At 54.9% G+C, this 25,152-nt stretch overlaps 8 protein-coding genes across 8 annotated transcripts; 2 read left to right on the top strand and 6 right to left on the bottom strand.

Annotated features, from left to right (window-relative positions):
• Positions 1 to 245: 245 nt before the first annotated feature.
• Positions 246 to 737, bottom strand: BAUCODRAFT_75051 (uncharacterized protein; the record flags this gene model as incomplete). The annotated part of the gene is made up of 1 exon (XM_007680616.1): positions 246 to 737. The coding sequence occupies one exon, from the start codon at positions 735 to 737 to the stop codon at positions 246 to 248; it is 492 nt and encodes a 163-aa protein (XP_007678806.1).
• Positions 738 to 1,433: 696 nt separating this feature from the next.
• Positions 1,434 to 1,721, bottom strand: BAUCODRAFT_124555 (uncharacterized protein; the record flags this gene model as incomplete). The annotated part of the gene is made up of 1 exon (XM_007680685.1): positions 1,434 to 1,721. The coding sequence occupies one exon, from the start codon at positions 1,719 to 1,721 to the stop codon at positions 1,434 to 1,436; it is 288 nt and encodes a 95-aa protein (XP_007678875.1).
• A 224-nt stretch (positions 1,722 to 1,945) lies between these two features.
• On the bottom strand, positions 1,946 to 2,585 carry BAUCODRAFT_124554 (uncharacterized protein; the record flags this gene model as incomplete). The annotated part of the gene is made up of 2 exons (XM_007680684.1): positions 1,946 to 2,486; positions 2,536 to 2,585. 2 exons carry the CDS (start codon positions 2,583 to 2,585, stop codon positions 1,946 to 1,948), a joined length of 591 nt encoding a protein of 196 aa, XP_007678874.1.
• Positions 2,586 to 2,757: 172 nt separating this feature from the next.
• On the top strand, positions 2,758 to 3,706 carry BAUCODRAFT_93647 (uncharacterized protein). The gene is made up of 3 exons (XM_007680640.1): positions 2,758 to 2,999; positions 3,052 to 3,283; positions 3,341 to 3,706. Exons 1-3 carry the CDS (start codon positions 2,815 to 2,817, stop codon positions 3,452 to 3,454), a joined length of 531 nt encoding a protein of 176 aa, XP_007678830.1. The 5' UTR covers positions 2,758 to 2,814; the 3' UTR covers positions 3,455 to 3,706.
• A 392-nt stretch (positions 3,707 to 4,098) lies between these two features.
• On the top strand, positions 4,099 to 9,783 carry BAUCODRAFT_124551 (uncharacterized protein; the record flags this gene model as incomplete). The annotated part of the gene is made up of 3 exons (XM_007680683.1): positions 4,099 to 4,135; positions 4,241 to 5,914; positions 5,999 to 9,783. The coding sequence occupies 3 exons, from the start codon at positions 4,099 to 4,101 to the stop codon at positions 9,781 to 9,783; spliced, it is 5,496 nt and encodes a 1,831-aa protein (XP_007678873.1).
• Positions 9,784 to 10,191: 408 nt separating this feature from the next.
• On the bottom strand, positions 10,192 to 11,010 carry BAUCODRAFT_26061 (uncharacterized protein; the record flags this gene model as incomplete). Its single annotated transcript, XM_007680360.1, has 1 exon — positions 10,192 to 11,010. One exon carries the CDS (start codon positions 11,008 to 11,010, stop codon positions 10,192 to 10,194), a length of 819 nt encoding a protein of 272 aa, XP_007678550.1.
• Positions 11,011 to 12,544: 1,534 nt separating this feature from the next.
• BAUCODRAFT_36249 (uncharacterized protein) lies at positions 12,545 to 17,208 on the bottom strand. The gene has a single exon (XM_007680398.1). It carries the CDS (start codon positions 16,927 to 16,929, stop codon positions 12,739 to 12,741), a length of 4,191 nt encoding a protein of 1,396 aa, XP_007678588.1. The 5' UTR covers positions 16,930 to 17,208; the 3' UTR covers positions 12,545 to 12,738.
• A 1,249-nt stretch (positions 17,209 to 18,457) lies between these two features.
• BAUCODRAFT_210817 (uncharacterized protein) lies at positions 18,458 to 22,369 on the bottom strand. Its single transcript, XM_007680682.1, has one exon. The coding sequence runs from the start codon at positions 22,044 to 22,046 to the stop codon at positions 18,570 to 18,572; it is 3,477 nt and encodes a 1,158-aa protein (XP_007678872.1). The 5' UTR covers positions 22,047 to 22,369; the 3' UTR covers positions 18,458 to 18,569.
• Between the last annotated feature and the right edge of the window lie 2,783 nt (positions 22,370 to 25,152).

Genomic DNA, 25,152 nt, shown 5'->3' with positions numbered 1-25,152 from the left:
GCAGCCGAGAGTCCGTCTTCGATGGCGAGCGAGGCGTCGTCTAGCGTCTCTTCGGCTGCTAGCAAGATCGTCGGCGCCCCGTGAGCCGACTTCTGGCGGCAGGCATTGGCGATGACCGGACCACCTTTTTTACGCTGAGCATCTCCCATCTCGACATATGAGCATTCGCGCCCTATACCCCATCACACCAATAGCCTTTCCGACCAACCGGAGTACGATAACGAGCACGAAGATATTAGCAACCACTAAGTCACCGCCACCATTCCTCCCTTCGGCACTCGAACACCAATCCCAAACACAATCGCCATCCTTACCACTATAAACGGCCAAGTAGTCACCGTAACCACCCAGTCCTCCGACGTCCACCGTGTGACATCTACCCACTCAGCCCAGCCGCCCAGCGCCTGCGCGCAAGAATGCGTATATGCCAAGTCCGACAAGAGCATGCCAATACACAGCAATCTCCACACTCCAAGGTCATCTACAAGTCGCAACACGACGGCTTCCGTGAAGGCGAAGTGCAGCCACCCACCCACCACGGTTGTCCAAAGGAAAGCGAGACGCGGGTCTGTATGTATTACGTTACCACGGGTGAGAGTGGATGTGTATTTGTCTGGGTTGAGCAGGACGGTTGCCACGCCGCTGAGGGCGAAGAGGGGTTCGACGTAGAGCAGCATTACGCGGAGCGGGGACGGGATTGCTGTTGACGCGCTGACGGTGGGGCGGTGTTGCGGCATTCCAAACATGTTTGAGATAGTTGTCCTACTTACGTGCGTTTGTTGATACCCTTGTTCGATAGTTCCATCAATGCGAAAACGACAGCGATAGCGATGATGATGGCGAAAGCTGGAGGCGCAGCAGTCTTGTCCCAAGAGGTGCGGGGCTTGGCATGAAGACATCCGCTGTTTGCCCTCCGCTCGGCATGCATCATGTGAGCGAGAAAGGTTTGCATAACTAACATATCTGAGAATGTTTTCGTGAAGAAAGCGCCGGAATGTCGCGGCTTTTGGTGGCAGTGCTCTCATGTTCTCCATACCACGTCTGGGCATCACGCACGCCAATGAGGCCTCCCTCTCCGTATCTCATTAGTAGTGTTGCGGTAGAATATATAAGGTACTGTCGAGGATGTCACAATTGCCATGTTCAACTACACTCTTAGTATACCGTCCACAAGGGAAATATACCAAACATACAATCTTACTTCACAACCCGGAAGCAATACCTGAGCCCCATCAAAGCCATCGAACCGCATATCATAGCAGAGATGGCCCGTTCCAGACCCAACAGCTCGATCGAGGACAACAACTTGGGAGGTAAGTTTCGCACCGAACCGTCTTCCTCTTCGAACTCTCCGACTCACATCCACCACAGCAGAAACCTTCCCAACCTTCTCCATCTCGCCACCCTCACCCCGGAGCGAACAAAGCAACCCCCTAGCAGCCGGCCGTTCCTCCTTCAGCTCCCAAGCAACCGACGCCCACCTCAGTCCCGCAGCACGCAACCCCAGCGTCGCGCGTAGTGATGTTGTCGCGAGCGAAAGTCAGAATAGCGGACGTCGACGGAGTAGTTCTGCATCCGTGAGCGAAGACGGCAGCCGGAGACGACGGAGCAGTTCCGGATCGTTCGATGTGCATCGTGTGTCGGTTGATGAGCGGGCGCGGATGATGCATGGGGATAAGGGGTTGCACCATAAGAGTCTGCTGGAGAAGATTTTTGGGCATAAGTGGGCGCCGGGATTTTTGGATTGAGTTTGGATTAGCTTGTTGCAAGCGTTGTTTTCTCATTTCGGTTCGTCTCATGGCCACAGTATCCATGCAGAGTTCCTTTCTTGAACGCCATTTTCATTCCGTACCATTGACGCAGCCTCCTACCAGCGCCAAGCGATGTATCATCCCGTGCACCTCCCACTAAACGCCACACCCACCCAAGCCTCTGTGAAGTGAAATCAAAACCCAGGCGGATTCAACCTTTGACTGACTCTCGTCCACTTCGGCAGCTTATGCACCCCCTTCCGATATCCCTTCACCTTGCGATCAAACATTGTGTACTTGTCCCGCGGCAGCATCTCCTGCTCAGTAGGCATTTCAGCTTTCCACCGCTCAATCAATTTGATCGTGCTTTCCCTCCGCGCTTGGTCGCCAAGTCGTGTGCGCGTAGAGCCGGGCACGAGCTCGCCTTGTCGTGGGCCGCGGCCATGGCGGAGGGAGTCCTGAGTCGAGTGGGTGGAGGCGTCGAGGAGGCGGCGGCCTTCTGCGGTACTGCTCAGGTCCGTAGGCGTGGCGGCGGAGTGGGAGGTGGAATTGGTTGGTATTTGTGAAGGTGGAGGGTCGCTCGATGTTGCGCTATTGGCGTGTTGTGACCGTGCTGAGGTAGAGGCGTCCTGCCGTTTGAGTGCTGTGTCGAGGGTGGCGACGACATTGTCTACCCGGCGCATTCGACGGCGATGGCGGAGCTTTTGGGGTGGTGAGAGGCGCCACGGGATTTTCCTAGGCTTCGGTTAGGATATGTATGGCATTGGTGAGAGGCTTCACATACCATAGTAAGCCGCCAGATAGCGAGCTTGAGGGTTTGAATGCGCCAAACATTGCTGCTTTGGTATGTGAGGACTGACGAACAGTAGTCGAGTTGTCAATGGTATACCACTCGCCGCGGAGATGGCAGGGTTAGGGTTTGTGTGAGAGATGTGCCTTCTCCTTACAGCGGCGGACATTGGCATTACTGAACAATTGTTTACCAAATCGACACCATTCCCTGCCAGGCGGGTGTGCTACTCGGTCAATCTTAGACGGAAACGAAAATGAGGTGACAAGTGCCATGTCTTATTATTTTACCATCATCGGCACTAAAGACAACCCGCTCTTCGAGCTCGAGTTTGGCACCTCGAAAGTCGGCGGCGATGGAATTGCGCGCTTCCGCGACGAGGCGAGATACATGAATCAATTTATCGTGCACGCAGCTCTTGACATCGTTGAAGAAGTGCAATGGGGTACCAAGGAGCAGTAAGTCTGAAACAGCGGTATTTGCGAATTGGAAAGCTGAACGTATTGCTAGGTATCTCAGAAGGGTCGACACCTTCCAAAACAATCATGTCCACTGCTTCCTGACTGGCGGCAATATGAAGTTCATGCTGCTCATGAACCCGGATCCTAGTAATACCACATATTCCGCATACCAGACAAGTCCACCATCGAGACCTTCGACAGGTCGTCAGAGTACGATTTTGCTCGCAGCGAACCCCACCAGTCAACAGACCGAGGATGCCGTGAGACAATTCATGGCTGAAGTACGTTCTTATTGCAGACGAAACCCGTAGACTGGGCAAGACTGATTTGCTGCGCAGGTCTACGAAGCCTGGATCAAGTGTCTCATGAACCCGTTCTATCTGATCAATCAGCCAGTACGGAGTCCCATTTTCCGTGGTCGCGTATCAGCTGCAGCCAAGAAGTATCTATAAACGACTAGGGCCTGGACGGGAGCTCTCTGGTCCAAATATTACCTATAGTGGTTTCTGGTGTGGACTATGCACACAGCGAGCTCGAAAGGAGCAACTCCGCCAGGAACCCGGCAACCCTGGCGAGAGAACAGCAGGGTAGCTTGAACGTGAAGTGGCGTCCTCGTGCTCTTCAGCTGTAGAGATGATGAACATGCTCATAACGCTGTAGCGGAATCTCACCCGTCGAATGAGGATATCGAACAGCCCAGCGAAAAAGTGTAAGCTTTGAAGGCTCTGAGAGCTGTTGTTCGTCGGCTGACATGGTATCACCAGACCGCACCATCTAAGACGTGCCGTATCCCTCACAACCCGCCGGTTGCGGCTTGTAGCATTACGGCGTCCACAAGTTGCGTGGTGTGTCAAGCAGCACCGTAGACGCGAGCCTTAGGCAGTCATGCGGTCAGCGGTCCGTGCGTTACCGCTAAAACTCAAGCTCAACACCTTGAGCGGCACAAGCGTCTACTATACTATTTACTGTTTACATTATCATAACCGTTTCAACGGAATTGCTGTTCAAACACGCCACCAGCGCTCCTTCTGATCCGCACGTATTTAGAGCGTCTAACAGTGATTGTCATCTGTTACCCAAAGAGCCTCCCGTTAGAATGAGTGCGGCGAACGCCGCTGAGAACGGCACCGCTGGTTCAGAAGAACCGCCTGATGAGTGGGACGCAGATTCTGACGACCCGGAAGTCGACGAAAAGCAGCGAAATGGCCCCACTCTCGGCCAAAACGACCAAAATAAAGACGATGACGACGAAGACGACGAGGACGATGAAGACGAAGACGACGACGCCGCGGAAGAAGGCGAAGGTCTCCAAGCCAAAGTACTGAATGCCTACCGGAAACTTCTTTCCCGGAGAGTGGACCTGGTTGGCGACTATGCCGGCGACGAACTCTTTATCATTGAGGGAGACTCAATGCTCCTGCGCTGCTTTTCAGACCCGAAGCTTGACTTTGATACCGGTTTCCAAATGCTCCATGCGGCATACAATGTTGAGCATTTCCTTCACCAACTTGTGAAGCGGAAATGTAACTTTCACATCGTATTCTTCGACAGTAATCAGGATCTGTGCATTCCGCCATCCGCGATTGTTGAGAATGCCGGCAAGTACCACCTGGCACGCACAGCCATCATTCGGCATTTGCAAAGCAGGGTTCTAAAGTCGCACCCGACGATTGCAGTCGAAGAGTTTTCGAGCTGCACCTCGGAAGAGTTTACTGAGTACCTCCGTAAAACTGGACCGTACTTTCTGATGATGCACGACGGTGCTGAACCCACTCAGCGCCGCAGCAAGCACATCACTACCGATGTTTCGGACGCAATGCCAAACGACCGGCGCGCGGCCTTACGTCAGATGATTCTACATTTTATCCGACGAGGCTACAATATCGCATTGGTTAACGGATTAGAGTGGCGAGACACGAAAGTCATGACGATGGTCCTTGAAGCTCGCCATCGTTCCTCGATGGATGGCACTCATTTCGAAGCACCCATCGCAAAGCCGTCACGAGACACGCTTGATGCGAGAGAGGATCTGAAGAAGCTGAAGGAGTCGGCTCCTGAACTGTCTCCCAGGCAAGCACTAGCTGTACTTGCGGTCAGGGCCATTCAGAACGATCCACCTAGCTCAGTGGGTTCAGAGGTGCTTGCGAAGCTTTGCTGTATATTCCTGCTACATCAGGCCTACCTGCAGCATCTTCCTCTCTCCGCCAGGCGGGTCGCAAGCGCGGCGAGTAACGAAGAGGCTGAGCATGCGCTTTGTACCTTTGCTAGCCTCTCCGACGCGATCTTACGTGGGACAGATATAGGCGGTCACAACAGCTCCAGCCATGCGTTCGCAGGCGACCTCGCTGATTACACTGACGGTCGAATATTCTTGAAGCTGGTGACATCGCCTCCTCACCTGACCGAAGAGGTGAAATCGACATTCGACACACTCATTACGGCCACCCACGCACTTTGTGACACCGAGCTTAGTTTGCCGGACGGATCAACGTCCGATACAGCGGGTGAGAGCGCTGTTCCAGATGGGAAGGAAACAAGCCATGAGCTTGCCGTGTTACCTTTCTCCAACCCAGTGTTTGACAAGCACCTAGCACCGGTGCATCTCAAGATTGATGACACAGTGGCTGGGCAAGAGTCTGCTCAGTCGCACCGGATTTTCCAAGAGCTCACGCATTGGCATAATGCCAAGAAGCCGCTGATTCAGAAGGGCCCACCTACGCCTAAGGAAGCGAAAGCTGCCTTCTGGGCTGCTAAACGTGAGCAACTGTTTATGGCCGAGATGCGTACGTACGCCGCAAGTCTTACAAACGCAATCGGTAAGAGCCTAGAACCGGAGACTATCGTCGTCGGTGCAGTGAAGGCGCGTGGTATAGATGCGCCGGCCGAGACAAGCAAGTCTTCGTCCGTCAGAGGTAGCGGGCAGACTTCGCCTGCCGACTCGGACGCCTCCGACAGCGCTGCATCCTCCGCCAAAGGCAAAGCAGCTGCAAAGAAAGCCGGTGCTGGCGGTGGTGGCGGCAAGAATGCAGCGAAGAATGCAGGCAAGCAAGCAATGCTTGCACAGATCGCCGCAACAAGAGCGAAGAAAGATGAATCTGCCGGGGACAAGGTCGCTGCAGCATGGCACACTGTTTGCAGGAACCTCGAGGCAGACACTGTGCCTCGCTCGAGATTCCGGAAGGCTAAAGACTACTTGACCGGCCTACAGTCCTCTAGTAGGGAGGTTGTGGAGGCCGAGGTCAAGCTCTACATGTTGAATTGCGTGCTGCAGTACTGGATTGATGCATGCCGCCGCAAGGAGCAGCATCGCCATGTCGAGGTCACCGCGCTCATTTGGAGCTTAGCGGGCGAGGTGGTGAAGAGCAGAGGGCTAACGAAGACGATCGTGCAGAATGTGGAGCTCACTGAAACCACTCTTAACCTACCGCCTTTGCCGAACATGACAGAAACACAACAGGACAGAAAGCTGGGGTTTGCCTTTTCGTTGCCGTCGAAGGTTGAAGGACTTGCTGTAAGACTACCTTCAAAAGAGTTTCAGCTCACATACTGTGGGCCGTACCTGGAACGTAGTTTCGACTCGAAGCCGGATAGCAGAGTCGACTTTAATCCAGACGGATGGCAGCGCAAAGTCCTGGATGGTATCGATGCTCAGAAATCGGTTTTCGCGGTAGCCCCGACCAGTGCCGGCAAGACATTCATCTCATTCTACGCAATGCGCATGGTGCTCGAAGCGGACGATGATGGTGTACTGGTCTACGTCGCTCCGACAAAGGCGCTAGTCAATCAGATTGCGGCGGAGATTCAAGCACGGTACAGCAAGCGCTTCAAGCACGGAGGCAAGTCCGTGTGGGCTATTCATACCCGCGATTACCGCATCAACAATCCTACTGGCTGCCAAGTGCTGGTGACGGTGCCGCATGTGCTGCAGATCATGCTGCTTGCTCCTTCGAACGCCGCGTGGTCGTCTCGAGTGCGTCGTATCATTTTTGATGAAGTGCACTCGATCGGCCAAGCAGAAGATGGTGTGGTTTGGGAGCAGTTGCTCTTGATGGCACCCTGCCCGATCATTGCCCTGTCCGCAACCGTCGGTAACCCGGAAGAGTTCAGCACTTGGCTTACTGACACTCAGAAGGCTATCGGTATAGATCTAGTAACCGTCCAGCATCCGTACAGATACTCAGATCTGCGGAAGTACTACTACGTACCGCCCGAGCGTTTCACTTTCGCGGGCTTGCCGGAAAAGAGGGCTTTCGGTACCCTTGGCCTTGACGGGCTAACTGGCTTCCAGCACGTTCATTCCGTAGCTGGCTTGATCGATCGCTCTCGTGGCATACCGCAAGATCTCGGAATGGAGCCACGGGATTGTCTGGAGCTTTGGCGGGTCATGGTGAACCGTCAGACCGAGAAGTATCCCGTCCCAGCCGACCTGGATCCGGAGAAGGTGCTGCCGGTTGTCTCGCGTAAGGCGGATGTGCTTGCGTGGGAGGCACGGCTGAAGGACGTGCTCCGGCAATGGATCGCTGACAGTGACTCGCCATACGATTTGGTGGTCAAAGACCTCGAGCAAAGTTTCCGGTTAGCCTCCCGCGAGTCGACTCAAGTCACGCAGTCCACGGATGGTATCAGCGCACAGACGGTGCACATACCCAGGGAGGACGACCTGGTGAAGACGACATTACCATTGCTTTGTCGCCTCAATGACCAGGACGCTCTACCTGCCATTCTTTTTAACTACGACCGTAACCAATGTGAGAAGCTCGCTGAAGCAGTGCTTCAGCAGTTGCAAGATGCTGAGACGGCACAGAGGAAGAGCGGTCCGAAGTGGGAGAAGCACTTGGAACGCTGGGAGGAATGGAAGAAAATGCAAGAAAAGAACGCAACGAAGCAGGCAAAGGCAGCTGGTAAGAAGTCGAAACCCCAGGACGAGGAAAAGGGCTCAAAATTGGATCAGCAACGCGATGCGGCAGAGAGTGGCACAAGCGTTTGGGAGACTTTCAACCCGGATGCACCGCTAGACGGCTACCATTTCGCGGATTACACCAGGCTCCAGCTTTCGGAGCTCGAGATCTACGTTGGCCAGCTGAATCGGCGCAATATCCCTCAGATGTACATCGATGCTTTGCAGAGAGGCATCGGTGTGCATCATGCCGGTCTGAACAGGAAGCTGCGCCAAGTCGTGGAGATTCTCTTTCGCAAAGGCTTCCTTCGGGTCGTCATCGCTACCGGTACGCTTGCAATGGGTATCAACATGCCTTGCAAGACTGTCGTCTTCAGCGGCGACTCCGTCTTCCTGACAGCGCTCAACTATCGCCAGTGTGCTGGGCGTGCCGGTCGTCGTGGCTTCGATCTGCTGGGGAACGTGGTGTTCCAGGGCGTGTCACGCGCGAAAGTGTGCAGGCTTATCAGCTCTCGGCTGCCATCACTGAACGGTCACTTCCCGCTCACCACGACACTCGTGCTGCGCCTCTTCACGCTTTTACACGAATCGAAGAACTCGAAGTATGCTGTAGGTGCCATTAACGCACTGCTTTCGCAGCCGAGATTGTACATGGGCGGGCCCTCATTCAAGGATCAGACAATGCACCACTTGCGCTTTTCCATCGAGTACTTGCGCCGTCAGCATCTTCTCGGGACAAGTGGCGCGCCTCTCAACTTTGCCGGCTTGGTTAGCCATTTGTACTTCACGGAGAACTCCTCGTTCGCGTTCCACGCCTTGCTTAAAGAAGGCTACTTCCACGAGCTGTGTGCCGATTTTGGGAAGAGGGAGAAGAACACTGTGGAGACATTGATGCTGGTCATGTCGCACTTGTTCAACCGGATCTACTGCCGGCAAGCAGATGCCGAGTTCCGCGAGAAAGTCGTCAAGCCGTCGTCGTCAATGGTATTTCTGCCTCCGCTACCGAAAAGGGCAGCGAGTATCTTACGGACGCATAACCAAGAGACTCTTGACGTCTACAGGACGTATGTCGAGACCTTCGTTGAGCAACATATGAAATATGACGACAGGAAGCTGCCGCTGACAGGCTTGAGCGTCGGCGGAGACGGCTCGATGAAAGCGTCGTTCACACTTTCGCCGACGAAAGTTCGATCGCCATTCGTTGCCCTATCTGGATCCGGCGATGACTTCGACTCCATCGCCGACCTTTGCCGCAGCACGCGAGACGGTGTGTTCCTTGAGGAGGCGGTCGTGCCTCACGTGGACATCTATCCGGACGAGCTAGAAGTACCCCTTAACGCCTGGTTGCTTGACTTCTTCAAACATGGTGATGTCATTACCATCGAGAAAGCCAACGGTATCCGACGCGCAGATATATGGTTCTTGCTCAACGATTTCTCCCTTGTACTAGCCACCATCATCACTTCACTGCTGAACTTTTTGAAGCTCAAAGAGGGTACTGATATGGACATGCTGGACGTGATGGGTGACCTTGATGTGCATGATGAGGCAGAGGACAACGAGGTTGCAGCGTCTGAAGAACAGAGTACGGTCTCCGGGCCTAGCGTCGCCGACTCGGTCATGTCCGTCAACGAGAAGGCAGCGCCGGTTGTTGCTAAGAAGAAGGCGAAGAACAAGGAAAGCTGGGAGGAAGTAGCGGATGAGGAAGACGAATCCCAAAGACGTGATGAGCGACGTGCAGCCAATGCAGCTAGGCTTGAAGTGGCTGTCGGCGATGCTTTGAACGGTGTTGGTGGGAGCAGCGAGGGCCTGAAGGACGTCTTGAGGGCTTTTCAGAAGCTGCACACAGAGTTCAATGTGACTTTCAGGAAAATGTGGGCTTGATCAAGCACAGCTTTAACCCAGCGAACATCCACTTGTACTAGCAAGGGTGTTGTTGAACATGATGACATGGCACAGATAGACATTACAAAGAGCGCAAAGACTATATTCACGTCGAAGGTTGTACAGTTGGTCTCGGTAACGACTGAAGCTCAAGTTGGCTGTTATTATAGGTACATTGCCAAACAGGCTTGCTATGCAACGCAGAAATGTGTGTCATTTTGGTATCTTGAATCGTGCAACCCAACAGAGCTCCGCTCTGTGCCCCAAAAGCCGTTCCATATGCATCAAAGGCTGAAAAGTAAAGCCCGTGCAACAATCATGATTTCGCCACCCACGCATAACGCCACTTCAACATGCAACAACTGCGACTCCGTAGCCATCCTTGCTTGACGTTCTCCCACGCAGATCCTAGCGACTCCCAACACGTCTGATCGCGCCCTGCTCGGCACTGCGCTCAGTCTCCGGTTCTTCCCCAAGCGTGTGGATCTCCCAGCTGGGCCGTCTCCACGAGTGCGCTTTGCCCGATAGCGTCCGGGCATGGCGAAGACCTGGCCGTTCCAGCTTGCGCCGGGCGTGTTTTCGCTGAACTGAGAGCTCGAGGAAGCATGGCAAGTCTTCATTGCTGTGGATTGTCCTGTCTTCTGGCGACTGTGGCGTGACGATGACGGTCAAGTAACCTGGTACGGTCGGTCGTGGTGTGCCCTGGCCATGGTATGACTCGATCTCCAAGTCATCGTGAAGCTCAGGTGAGCTATCTGGCGTAAGACCAGGTACTTCTTCAACCGGTATAGGAGGCTTAGTCGTGTCGATCTGTGAGGCGCACCGACTCCGCTCTACGGCCCGCTGCAGCGCAGACTGCTGCCTAGACATGAATTCGTTCCATCGGCCGTCCAATCGCTCGTTGGACTCTTGAGCGTGGCGCCTGTCAGTGTGGAACAGCGCGAAGTCGGTAATGCCTGCATCCCACTCGAAGTCGTCATCGCCACCCTCGTCACTGTCGGATGCCCAGTCCTCGTACTCGTACATTGGTGACAAGAAGTGCTCCTCTGGATGTTCGTCAAAGTCGCCGTCGGCCTCCTCTGGTCCATTCTTTGGCTGAGCCCTTGGTGTAGCACACTGCGTTCCAGAAGTGTGTACTTGCGAGACAGCTGGTCCATACGTGATGAGTCTTGGGGTGGGAGGCCAGCTGAGAGTCCGTCCAAGGCTTGGTCGGGGAGGGGTAGGCATGTTTAATACGCTTTGCTCGGAACAAGCAGGATGCGATGTGAGCACGCGACGTCTTGCCTCTATCAGGACTAAGACGTGGGGTAGTCGGTGGCGTCTGCGGTGTGAGGTTGCAAGTTTGCGGAACCAAATACTCCTATTGGGATGTCGTGCGTCGTGCAGCAGTAGCGCTTTGGCAGGATCGTCCCGTAGTCCGTGTACCGCCCGGCTCAGTGGCCGGTCAGTCGGAGGTTTCGACAAGTTGAGGGTGTTGTGTGCCTAGACTAAGGCGGATGGTGCGTGGGGGCCACGAAAGTAAGTCGTAAGCAGAAACGCAAGCACCACAAACGGTGCAGGTAAAAGAGTGACTGAAGTTGATGGAAAGGAAAGCGAGAGCATATGAGAGGACGAAAGGATATGTATGATGACTCCAACGCGCAGGAACGTCTGCCTGCTGCATGCGAATGGGGGCGCAGCGCCGTATGACTGATCCAGGCCAGTCAGATGTAAGACATCAAGTTGGCTTTCGCATCCCGCACTATGAAAGGGTGGTCATACAGTATACTCAGGCAGTCAAATGCTCGACCCACCAACTCCTCGATGTCGTAACACAATGCATGAGGGACAGATTCCACGTCAGCCATTGATCAACTGATGTACTTGCCTAATTAATGGCAAACCAGCTTAAAGGGTATTTCGCGCGCTCGGCGCAGTATGCGATTTTGCTGCAGGAACCGCGTCGTGCATTCGCGGATCCTTCCGACTCGAGGCCGCGGTTGGCGCGATTGGCATTATACGTAGCGTGCGAGTACTGCACGTCCGCCGTAGTCTGCATTGGCGCGAAAGATCCTGCCCTAAGCGGACATATCCATTGGCCGCAGCACTAGATCGCAGTAGCCTGTCCATGAGGATAGTGTACAACACGAAACTGTGGTCAGGTGAAGACTTCAGCTGGTTTCTCACTGGCGTCCTTCCGGAGCGTGGCGTACGAGCCGAAGCGTGCCTACTTACCCCATTTATTAACCTTCTTTGGCCGGTCAGCTCTGTAATGGGGCGTTCAAGCTTCAACTCTATGCTCAGGCAATAGACATCATTGATCATGCTCTTCGTTCGCTCCAGGGACAAGATGCTCGAGCTTTGACACTCAATCAGTAGGTTTTCGACACACGGCATATGTTCGCATCGTCACATTGTTCAATATCTAGTCTTTCCAAACTGCTGGCTCCTTGGAGCCCGTTGTCGCTTCGAATCGAGAACAGCTCGACGAGAGGCATGATTCTTCACGAATTTGATCCCCGTGATGACAAGACCGCATAAACTTGGACGGTCAAGCTGTCAAAGCGGCCACATCTACTATCACGTACCACCAGCCATATGCACGACGATGAGCGCTCCATCAGCGATCAGTCGCAATCTCTCTTGCATGGGACGGGAGGCAATGGCTTGGCCTTCAGTCAGCACCGTCGGAGTCGGGCGCACGCAAGACAAACTGACAGCGCAGCATACTCTCCGTCTGCCGGGCAGTCTCACATACCACTCGCACTGAACACACGGTCTATCTGGTATATGTCCTTCGCCTCCAGAATGGAGCCGGAGTACTGTGTAGGTGTCAAGTTGCCCGAATCCTATCTGCTCGCTGCATACTCCAATGTTCATTCACATGCTCCCGGCCCTTGGTACAGATGCTTTTTATCATTCTGGCACTTTAAATATTATGCACCATCTGCCTTCCCGCCGACTGCTGACGGAGCCTCACAGCAGGTTTCGGCCATCATAACCATAATCATCCGGCTCGACGACGTAGCTGGGGCGCTCATGCTCCTTGAGATGGTGCGTGAGCACGTTGCGGCAGGTGAGTGCAAAGCGGAGGTAACCTTCGGGAACCACTTTGTGTTCGAGATACTTTTGAATGTCGTAACCGTCCATGAGGATGATGTCGCCGTGGCTGAGCGTGACCGTCACAAGATCTTTGTGCTGCCCGTTGCGCGTGTGGCTCAGACCAAGTTCCTTCGGCACCTCCTTGAGACGACGCTGATATGTTTGCTTGTCATCGAGCAGCTGAAGCTCTTCCCAGTGCTTGAGACGCGCTTCGTATTGAACACTTCCGAGTACCGGCTTCTCAGCGGTCAATACACCCGTCTTGGACACGCCGTAGAAGTGCTTTGCCTTCATGCGCATATGCATCTTGGCTTTGCCGCCGAGGGAGAGTGTGGCGATGCGAGGTCCGAGACCTTCTTCCCCTTCATCATGATACTCGATCTTCTGCCCTTCCATGTACGCGAAGATAAGCTCTTCATTGAAGTCAGCTTCTCCACTGAGAAGCTCCCTCGCAGCCCAATTGAGACGGGAGCGAGCCGCTTTCACAGGCCAGGGTGCATCCGAAAACGATCTGCTAGCTCCAGTTGCGACGAACTTGTACGGCATGCCGAAATTCATGGAGAAGGCTGTCATGAAGTCGCCATGGTCTTTCCCCTGGTTGACGTCGTTCATCGCACCGGGAGTAGCATCCGTCGGCGCATCGACGTCAACGTGGTCCTCTGTAGCTGGTGCTAGGGCCATCGGCACTTCCGATGAAGCAGGCACGTCTGGTGAAGCACATAATTCCAACGGAAAGGGCACTTGGGTTGAGGGGAGCAGTTCCGATGAGGAGAGCATTTCTGATGAAGCGGGCAAACCCTCGATCGCAGGCGGCGGGCACGGAGCAGACAAGCTTGACGGAGTAGGCGGACCAAAGGGAGTAGATGCGGCGGCAACGGTCTTCTCTGCTTTTGAGCCCGAGTTCTTCTCCGCCGCAAAGCGACGCCGCTCTAGGCCCATCTCGCACGCTTGGATGTCCCAAAGCATCTTGTCCGGGCCATTGGCTTCTCCGTTCGTGCGATCGTTCGCGACGGCGTGAATGAAGCTGCCCACAATGCCGTCAAAGGTATACTTGTAAACTTTGTAAGAGTGTGTGTATCGCACCTCCACATGCACGCCGCTCTCATGCTTGTTCCGAGTAAGCGAGGGGCCACGTCCTGTGACCTCCCAAGGGACGTGCAAGGCCGCAGGCATGACAGGTGCGTGCTGCGGCCACAGCCCTTCCCAATTACAGTTTGGGTTATCGTTATCGCACCGCCAACCGGCCCACAAGTAGCGAGGGTTGCACCTTCCACACACAGGGCAGCAGACTCCACGGGTGTTGATCTTAGTCAGGTTGTCACCGATCGCCTTGCCAACTTCCGGCAGCGGCACCCTTACGCTGTACGGTTCCGACTCGTTCTGCCATTGAGTTCTGTGCAGCAAGAAGGCAGGGTTGTATTCGAGCTTTCCACAGGGCGCCTCTTCGCCACGGCCACGCTCAAGCTTCCAGAAATCCGCACAATCTGGGTTGAGGCAGAGCCATGACTCCAGATAGATCTGCGGGTACTTCTTGTGACAGCTGCGACACTGCGCTTCCTCAAGGCGGACGGGAAGGACATCGGGTGCATGATCGAGTGGAGGTGTTTGCGCGGGTGCGTACCAAGCATTGCAGCTCTGCAGACGCTCCAATCGATACTTGATAGTCGTGTACGTCTTGTGCCTCTTGCCGGCCGTCTTCTCGGCCCAGACCATAACCGGCTTATACCATCCAAGCACGCAATATCTGTGAGGCATTGAGCAGGGTGCACCTTCGTGTTTGTTGCCGCAGATAATAACAATCGGGTTCTGCATCACCAAGTCGTTCATGACAGCCTCGACTTGGCTATCATCCATCGTTTGGTCTTTGCCCTGCAGCATGGAGCCAGTAGTACTATCTGCCTCCATCGAGCCACCAGCACGTGCGATAATGACATCTTGGTCCATGTACTCGCGGCAGTGACCGACACCGTCGAACAGAAAGGCATATGCATGCTTGTCGTTTTGGTGGCAGCCACCTTGCGGTTTCTTGAAGTAGGGTACCGTCTCGCACAGAGCCTGCCGACTATCTGCCCACACAAGAGGGTCTCCAATAGGTGCAGGTTTCTGGCTAAGGGGCTGTCGACGAGTCATTGCTTTCGACAGGGCCAGTACGTTGGTATCCACATGCGCTAAGAGGTCATCGTTCTGTTCTGGTGGCGAGTTAGGAGGCGTCAAGAGAGCCGTAACAATCGTTCTTGCTTTCTTCGCTTTCGGAGCAGGTGTGGCTAGACCTGTTGTGTCCGAGAGGTAATTTCGCTTTCGCTTGCGTGGAGAAGTTGTATCTCCGTCACTGCGAGCTGGTTTTGCAGCTGTCTTGGCACTTGCTTCTTTCTCCGTGGCTGGCGTTGTCGCAGCGTCATCCGGAGGTGGCTTCGTCGCAGCGGGTTTTGAGTAGCCTCTCGCGATGGCTCTTGCGCCAGTGTTAGGCTTCTTTGATGCGGGCGAGCTTGTTTTCACCATCTTCGGCTGGACAGCCAGAGTCTCCATTTCCAGTTGTGTGTGAACACACCTACGCTTTGCCTTTGCACAGGCATTGCAAGCCTTCGATTTAGTTTTCAATCTCTTTAGCGGCCTGCCCTCAGTGTCTTTCACCGCAGCAAGGCCTGGCTTCGCCCTCCCCCATGCCTTGCCGTTGCTGGCGACCAGAATGTTACTGTCACCGTAGGTATCAAGTCCGGAAGTCTCAGCTACATCATTGACTATCGAGTCCCAGTCTGTCTCATCGTCTACAGCAGCGAAGCGAGGACGTGCTATGCTCTTGCGCGTGGAACGACGAGTGCTCAGATCGCGACCTCCATCAGCAGATCTTGTGTGGTGTACGTCTTTAATGATCGCGCTTTTGGCTGCCAAGCTGGGAAAAGCCTCTGGTGGCACGCTCAGCTTGATAACAAGGCCTAACTCTTCCGCATGAAGCATAGTTGGCAGTGCCGAATTGACTGAGACTGACGTCTCCGCTTCCGTCTCTGTTAAGGCTACGTATACCTGGTCTGAAGGCTTGCGTCTACCAAGTGTTGTTGAAGACGCTGGAGAATAGGGATGGAGAGCGATAGGTTTACTCCCGCCCTTTTGCGCCTTTGGCTGCGTTTGGGATGTTGTAGTCCATGCCCCAGTCGAATAGTTCTGCTGCGAGTTTGTTTGGTGGGTTAAAGTGATTAGCAAAGCTGTCTCATCGGTGAGCGCGGAGAAGATTGCTGTGTCCCGGGGTTGATTCTCGCTACGAGGGTGGACAATAGTATGCCCTGGTGATACCGAAAGCGCCGGATCGGGAAGACTCGGTATACGCTGCTCAGTGCGCGTAGTCTTAGGATCGTTCTTCGGCGCTTCTGAGTCGAGAATTGGTGATGATGGTGCCAAAGTACGGTTTGCCAGCCGGTCGGCGGTTTGGATAGACATGGAAGTGACTACAGCAGACGGCTGATTGATCCGATCGACGGTGTGTTTTGGACACTCGGTGGTCTGCTGCCTATGCATGTTGTCCATACCGGCAAACTCTGCGTCGTCGTGCTCAGACAATACGCTACTCTCGTCGCCGGATAGAGTCTGTTCCACTTCTTCTCGAGATAGCGTATCACCGCCCACGTTGCCGCCCACAAACGATGTCACTCCAGTCTCTGTTCGTTGCTGATCCGTAACCTGCGGCATTGGCTCCTGGACTACGGAGTCGCTGCCTTCCAACGGCGGTACTTCGCGCTGTGCAGATGTGGTGTTGGCTCCAGAAGCCGTGGCACTCGGAGCTGATCCCGCCTTCTGACGAGGCGGTGTCTTCGTGGTCTTCGGTCGTTTGGCCGCGCGGCGTTGCTTGCGCCGGATGCTGTCCATCCCTTCGGCTTCCAAGTCCTCGAAGACTTTCTTTCGCTTACGTTGACCAGTCGCCGTGGTCTGGGCTTGCTGGGTCTTGTCGACACTGTGGAGATTTGGAGGGTGTGGAGACGGCTCCAACTCCTGGATTGATTTCTTGATAGCCGTACGCATTGAGCTTCGTCGCTCGACGCGGGCCAGTGGAGTGGACCCAAAGCTCTCCGCCATCTCGGGTGCCGTAGAAGCTCAATTGATGACTCGATTAACAGGCGGACGCTGGAGCCAGCTTATCGCACAAGCGGTCGGCCACTGACCAAGGATGGAGTGACTCGACCAGTGAGCTTGTGCAGTGGAGTGTTCCAGAGCGAGTCACAATTGCTTGTTCACGACAGCAGGGACTTTCCCTCCTTCCAAGATGGTGTGGAAGGCTTCAGTGATCGACTGAAGGCTGCTGTTCGATCATGCCGGTGCCGCTTGGCCCTTCGAGGACCACGCATCTGTTGACATCTTATTCCGAGTGAAGAAGTCAGTTGCTACACTTTTACACGTCCAGGATAGCGAGATCGAGTGGAAGCTTTGGCGGCGAAGGTTTGTGCTTGTGAAGCGGGGCTAAAAGCGAGCATGTGAGCATGTGAAGTCAGTGTCTTGCGATGCTTGGCCGCAGTGACGAGCTGAAATCTGAGTCTAGTTGTGTGCTCACGAAGGAGGTGCAGGAGGTGCAGAAGTGTTGAATCGGTCTAGCCAATGTGAGGTATGGTATGTTGGAAAAAGGCAGGAGGTATTTGTGAATGAGGCAAACGTACAGTTACTTGCTACGGTCAACAATACACGTAGCGAGTATGCCAGGATATAATAGCATAGATGGGAGCAGCTGCACCTTGCCGTCTCCGCGGCAAGTCACGCTCCATCCACCACTTGCCCTGCTGGCATAGGCTATCCACCTGTGCTTCACGCAAGAGGCGTCTCAAGGCGGTATGGCGCATCGCCATGCGTAACCATGTCCACAAGTACACTAATGAGTTGAGGTTATAGCCAAGGCGTTCCGCTTGTTGCTTTTCTTGACGACGATGACTGTGCATTTCAGTTGCTGCTCGGCTGAGCATACCACCTCTTCCTGCCGTGCATCTGCCGCCGTACAAGACTACTGCTGTACCAATACAGGTCAAGTAATGCCGGACAATGCCCACAAACATGCAGAATCGCCGGCTGAACTGCCAACGAGCACACGATGATGCGTGAGCACTGGACGGGGCTGATCCCGAAGATTGGGAGACTTCACTCGAGGGTAAGAACCTTGGTCTCGTCACCGAAGAACTCCCGCCTGAACTTCGCGATGTGTTTAGAGATGGCCTTGACGTCCTTGCCGTCAGGAGTGCCTTTCAAGGACTGAATGACTTTCTGAAGCTGGTGATTCCATTTTGCTCCGCCTTCCGCATCGGTCGGGCGGCCATGAGTGCCGAGTACAGTGAGGAGGTCGGTATCTGCGAAGTTAGTGACCTAGTCAGTTCCAGAAACGACGCTATCGTGCTTGTCTGCTCTGGAGATAAGGGAATAGAGATACGAGGAAGGAACACTGATCGGATGAGAAGAAGATGGAAGCGCGCAGACTACGCACCAGATAGACCCATGCTTCGGAAGTGCTGATCCGTGCAGGTGCGGTCATTACACTGCCCGCCCACGGCCTCATGCTGGCATAACTGGACTGTAGGGTCGATGTTGTGGCTGTACGTCAGCGACTTGAACCCGCCAGACACGTGTTCGAGGTAGTCCGGGTGGAAGCGGTAGTCCTTGAACCACTTCAAAGGGCTGACGTAGGGTTGATAGTATGAATTCGGGTGTGAATCCTACTCAGGGAGTACAGTCTAACATCAGTAGATGTCCGACCAGTCGGAGTCCTCACGCACCTGATCATCTTCGACAGCAGTCTGCTCGGCTCTTGGCTGTTGTAGCTCAGGTGCTACGTCATCAGCAACCTCCATGACTCCTGCAGTACCGACCGGTGGACTGATGGCTTGGACGTCAGATATGCCAGGTAGCATCAAGCTTTGTGTTACGTCGTGACTAAAGTCCTTCATCGTAGCTTGCTCCGTGGCGACTGGCTCGTAGAGAGATCCTCCTTCTGCAATAGCCTCAGAAACGCGAGTCGTGGCGTCACCGTCTGCATCAGACACTGCATGGTCAGGCACCGTCGGCTCGTAAAACTCTTCACTCTCATCAGCTTCGTCCTCCTCTTGTTGGTGGTTACCCTTGGCAGATGCAGCTGGTAGAGTTCCATCAATGTCCACTTCAAGTGACTCAGATATTGCATCATGGTCCATGCGGTCCTTCTGATGCGCATTGCCGTTAGGATGGATTCGTGCGGATGTCTTGATCTCTTCCTCATCCGACTCAGACATCGCATCGTCGGTATTGGTTGACGAAGCGTCCGACGTATCTTCAGCCTGGCCTAGTGTGTCGTGCGTTAGTCGGTCTTTGATGATAAAGACGCCGTCTCCAGCCGACCGGTCGGAAACTTCGTCGTTGTCCGCAGCCTCGTCCACGGCTTCGTTCTGCTCCTCGACATCTGTCAGAGCCATGTCCGTGTCGTCCGAGGTAACCGTCTTGGCTAAGTCCGCCACCGCCGCCGTTGGAGGATCAGCGTTTGGCCTCTCACCATTCGTTGTGGCAAGAGATTGTGCTTGGCCTGATAACGTCACCGCAGCATTGCTGATATTGCCGGGTTCGCTCATGGTAACCGCCGGTGAACCTATAGTGCCGTCATCTACCCGGACGTCAACATCCGCGCCTTTCTGATCATCCTCGCTGTACAAGTCGGCCGTCTCATCGTCAATATCTGCCTCATCTGCACTCTCCTTGCCTTCGCCCGCGTTAGGAATTCCGGCATTCTGCTGCACGTCTTTAAGCTCAACAACAGGGGCAGCAGGTGTTTCCGGGAGCGCAGCGGCGGGAATGACACTTGGCTGTATTACCGAAGCTACGCCATTGCGGCGAGCAGCCTCTTCTTGTAGTTGCTTCAAACGCTGCTCGAGCTGCGCGCGCTCTTGTTGGCGTGCCACAGCAACAGGAGACAAGATCTGTGCGGCTGCAGTAGGGACAGTTCTGCTATGCTCGACAGCTGGCACAAGGAGACCATTGACAGCGTTTGGTAGAGTCGTCGGTGTAGCACGCTTGGTAGTCGGCGTGGTCTGTCCAGAAACCGAAGTTGAGGAGGCTTGAGCGGCAATCTTCGCCTTCCGCTTGGCTTCCTTTTCTGCAATCTGGCGGTTAAGCTCGTTTATCATCTTACGCCGATCGGCTTCATTCAAGGTTGAGGGTGTGCCTCGACCTGGCGCGATTGTGAAGCTTCCAAAAAGAGACGGGCCTTCGGGTGTACGCATAACAATCTGCGGCGCAATTGTAGTGGTGGATGCAGGCTCGGTGTCAATTTCCATGTCATCGTCACCGTCTTCGTTATCGCTAACCTCGATGACGAGACGCTCGCTCTCGCTGTTGCTTCGACTTTGGCCGAAAGCTGGACGTTTGGGTGCGCTTGGCGCAGAGTCTACCATAACGTCACCATCGAAATCAGCAGCCACTGCACGCTTTCGATTGAGGTTCAGCGTGGTAGGCGAAGATGCAGTTTTGTCTGCGTACGTCTTGGCAGTGGTGGATGTAACAGGTGGAAGTGGCGAAAAAGGTTGAGCTGGGCGAGCGAGTTGCTGTACTGGCGGACTCGCCACAAACAAGCCGGGCAGTGAAAACAGACGGCTTGCTGGTGGCGATGCTGGCGGGGCCGCTGTCGGAAGCGGCAGTGGAGGCGCCTGCATAGACTGAACTTGTGGAGGCTGTATTTGGTTAGTGGCGGGTGCTGGCTTGCTGCTTGCTAAGTCTGCAATCCCACTACCAACACCTCCCGTCACAGCATGTTGAGCGGGCGGCTGAGACATACTGATAGTAGCACTCGCCATGGGCGCCGGACTGGAGCTCGGCGCAACGTCACTTGACCGCTTAGCTGCATGCGCCTTCGCAGCTTGAGAAGCTTTCAGCGCTGCCAGTCTTTGTTTGATCAGCTCAGTCTGAATCTTGCCAGCAGCCGGAGGAGGCTTGGTTGGTGCAGTAGCTACTGATGGAGTGAGTGGCTGAGCAGGAAAGGTGGACGCAGTGCTAGAAGCATCGGCAATCGGTATTTGTGCTGACTGAGCGGTAAAGGTTGGCTTGGCAGCAGCGTGAGAAACCTCAAGGATCGGTGTGGGTGCGGGTGCAGGCGCAGGTGCAGCGCCTGAGGACTCCGAAGCTGTAGCCTCGAGCGTGGACTTTGGGTTGACATTCTTGGCTTTGGACTTCACAGCAGCGAGCCTTGCCAGATACTCTTCCCTGCTCGATGCAGTAGGCTTCGGGGCCGGAGCTTTCTTGATCGGAAGTTCTGCGGGCCGTGGCTCACCTAGTACTGAGGGCGGCTGAGTCACTTGGCTATGTATCTGCATAATCGGATGCGGTGCAGACGGCGCGTGCGGTGTTGACTTCTGTGGTTGCGTCGGCTGCAGCACAGCCGAAACTGGGCCAAGATCTTTCTTGTCGCCACCTTCAGCAGGAAGTGGAAGACCGAGACTCTTGTACATTCGCCGCAGAGCGTTCTTATTGGGAATCTCGTTAGCGAGCTGGTCAAAAGTGTAACCGGCATTGTGCATCTGAAGCACGAAAGCCCGAGCTCGAGCGCGAGCATCGACCACTTTTCCGCGAGCATTGGTCGTTATCTTGTTCGAGCTAACGTGTGCAATGCCGTTTGCCACCCCTTCGGGCTGTACGCCATTACTGCGTACTTGATCAGGCCTTGACTGAGGTGGTTGCCGGACGACCCGCGTGCCGTTGGGCTGCTGTCGCGTGGACCCACCACTAGGCGATACGCTTCGTATGCGCGGACCTGTTGGTGGAGGTCGCAAGAAATCCCGCTCCCTGACGGGCCCTGCTTCTTCGCCATCCTCAAGCTCGCCCTCTTCCCTGTCCATGTCTACATCTTGAATACGCGCGGCAGGAGCACCGTGATTGCTAGATGGCTGCACAAGAGGCGGCGCGGGCATTGTTACCTGGGCTGGCGCGCCTGGCTGTGCATTCGAAGGAAGTGAAGGTAACTGCAGCGCGCCTGACTGTACCATCGAGATGATTTGGAAGAGCTGTTCGGGCGGGATACCCTTCAGCGCGTCCGCTAGATTGCCCGACATAGCAATCGGTTGAGCAGTATCCTGAGACAAGGCTTGTTGGACCGATTTGACCGGGGGAAGTGCGTTCTGTGGCGCGTGTTGGCCTGGAATGACAGGAACTTGCTGTCCGCCCCCTGCGCCGAAGACGAACATGTTATTGCTTGCCATTTGCTAGCCGAGTCTCACGCTATGGTCAGTAAGAGAGGAATGGGCTGCACAACCAGGAGATGTCTGAAAGAGGAGGTGTAAAGTCTCTCAGCAACGCACTGAATGAGCGGGTGAACAATCTGCACCGCTGGCGCTGCTCGACCGTGACTTCGTCGAAGGATGTTACCGTGGTCCCCTCGCAGACTCTCCGCGGGCTACTGGTAGTGTTGCGCGCCCAGCAGGTGAGTATCTCCACCAGACCCTCACCTGGTCACGAGCAAAGTGCACAGCTGCAACATGGTTGGGAAAGAGACGTCTCGCAAAGTAGTCGACTTTGTTCAGCGGCAGGCGCCCGGCTCGGAAGTGAAGGGTGCACGTGCCACGCGTTCTGCTCGCTCCTGCCAAGCCCCGTTGCTCCCCGCCTTGGTCAATGTTTACTTGTCGAGAGTCGGCACGATTCTTGCGTGTAAAGGCAGCATTGCGACAGCGTAATACTAGAGAAGCTGGTGAGCTGCTAGACCTGGAGTTGGAGTCGTCGCTTGTGTACATACTAATGACAGTAATACTTCCGACCTTGCGAATGTGGTAATGGACGGTTAAAAAAGACTTCTGGTTGCGCGTCAACAACACGCGCCACGGACGACTTGGTTGCGGACCATGAGCTACCAAGCCCAAGATGGCCCACGCTGGCGCAATGGCATGTTTGGAAGAAGCAAAGAAGACACGCCTTCCCCTGGACCACCGCCCGGGCATGCGCGGTCCAAGACTAGCATCCTGCAGGCACCGCTTGCTCCGATCATGCCACTTGGGCACACGCGAAACCAGTCGCTGTCCGACAACCGACTCAGTAGCTTAAAGCGCACGGGCTCGATACGATCTGCGGCAGTTTCGGGCACCTTCGCGCCGCAGTTCATCAACCATGGTGCAATAGACGGAGCTGAAGAGCGCGTTCGCGGCATAGAAGGCGAGAATGACTTCTCCGGCAAGCGCTATGTCTGGATCCGGGATCCCGAAGCCGCATTTGTGCGCGCTTGGGTGGTCGAGGAGTTGGCGGACGGCGTGCTCAGGGTGCAGTGCGAAGATGGCAGTCAGCGCGAGCTGTCATCGGAGGAGGTGGACAAGGTCAACCCAGCCAAATTCGACAAAGCCGACGACATGGCAGAGCTCACGCACCTCAACGAGGCTTCTGTGGTGCACAACCTGCGTCAGCGCTATCAAGCGGACCTCATATACACGTATTCCGGACTGTTCCTGGTTACGGTGAACCCATACACGCCGCTACCGATATACGGACGCGACTACATTAACATGTACAAAGGCAGAGGTCGCGAAGAAACAAAACCGCACATATTTGCCATGGCCGACGAAGCGTTCCGCAATCTCGTAGACGAGGGCACTAACCAATCCATCCTAGTCACTGGAGAATCCGGAGCTGGAAAAACCGAAAACACGAAGAAGGTGATCCAATACTTGGCGTCCGTTGCGACATCAGATACGCCTCGAGCGAAGTCTGGTGGCAGACAGCATGCGAACCTTTCCGACCAGATCCTGCGCGCAAATCCAATCTTGGAGGCGTTCGGCAATGCGCAGACGGTCCGCAACAACAACTCATCCCGCTTTGGCAAGTTCATCCGGATACAGTTCACAAGGTCTGGTCAGATCGCTGGCGCGTTCATCGACTGGTATCTACTCGAGAAGAGCAGGGTGGTCCATCTGAGCGGCAACGAGCGCAACTACCACATCTTCTACCAGCTTCTGCGTGGTGCGGACAAGTCGATGCGCAAGGACTTTCTCTTGGACGATGGCGAAGTCGAGGACTTCGAGTACACTCGCCACGGCAACGACACTATCAGTGGCGTTTCTGATTTCGACGAATGGAATGCGCTGCTCGAGGCGTTTCATATCATGAACTTCTCGGACAAGGAGCAGAGAGCTGTGTTGCAGACGATAGCTGCATTGCTACATCTGGGCAACATTGTTGTGGTCAAGGAGAGCTTGCGTGCTGATCAGGCAGCCCTCGCAGCGGACGCTGACGACCATGTTCGCAAAGCCTGCCATTTGCTCGGCGTCGATCCGGAGGCGTTCACTAGAGCACTGCTTCATCCACGTGTGCGCGCTGGGCATGAGTGGGTGGAGAAAGTACAGACTCCGCAGCAGGTGCGCCTCGCCATCGACGCGTTAGCCAAAGGCATCTATGAGCGTGGGTTTGGCGATCTTGTGACACGCATCAACCGCCAGCTAGACCGCACCTCATCCGGCTCTTACGCGGAGGATACCAGCTTCATTGGCGTCCTTGATATTGCGGGCTTCGAGATCTTCGAAGAGAACAGCTTCGAGCAACTGTGCATCAACTACACCAACGAAAAGCTCCAGCAATTCTTCAATCACCACATGTTCGTTCTTGAGCAGGAAGAGTACGCCAGAGAGCAGATCGAGTGGAAGTTCATTGATTTCGGTCGTGATTTGCAACCTACCATTGACCTGATCGAAGTCACGAACCCCATAGGCATCTTTTCCTGCCTTGACGAGGACTCCGTGATGCCAAAAGCCACAGACAAGTCCTTCACTGAGAAGCTGCACGGGCTCTGGGATCGCAAGACGCCAAAGTACAAACGCTCCCTGCTCAAGCTGGGTTTTACGCTCACGCACTATGCCGCAGAAGTCGAATATAGCACTGAGGGTTGGTTGGAGAAGAACAAGGATCCGCTCAATGACAATTTGACAAAGCTGCTCGGGGAGTCCAGCAACAAGCACATCGCACATCTGTTCGTCGACTGCGCGGATCCAGAGGAAGGTGCGGACGGAGCGAGCAGAAGTCGTGTCAAGCGTGGTTTATTCCGGACGGTCGCGCAGAGGCACAAGGAGCAGCTTAGCACGCTGATGCAGCAACTGCATAGCACACACCCACACTTCGTCCGCTGCATTCTCCCCAACCACAAGAAGCGACCGAAGATGTTCCAGGCGCCATTGGTTCTGGACCAGCTCAGATGTAACGGCGTGCTTGAAGGCATTCGGATTGCACGTACCGGCTTTCCTAACCGCCTCCCATTCGCCGAGTTCAGGGCACGCTACGAAGTGTTGTGCTCAAATATGCCTAGAGGGTACTTAGAAGGCCAGACAGCATGTA

Source organism: Baudoinia panamericana, assembly GCF_000338955.1.
Source record: "Baudoinia panamericana UAMH 10762 unplaced genomic scaffold BAUCOscaffold_10, whole genome shotgun sequence".
Taxonomy (NCBI): Eukaryota; Fungi; Ascomycota; class Dothideomycetes; order Mycosphaerellales; family Teratosphaeriaceae; genus Baudoinia; species Baudoinia panamericana.
Note: the sequence above shows the minus strand (reverse complement) of the source record. Positions and strands in the feature narration are given on the sequence as shown.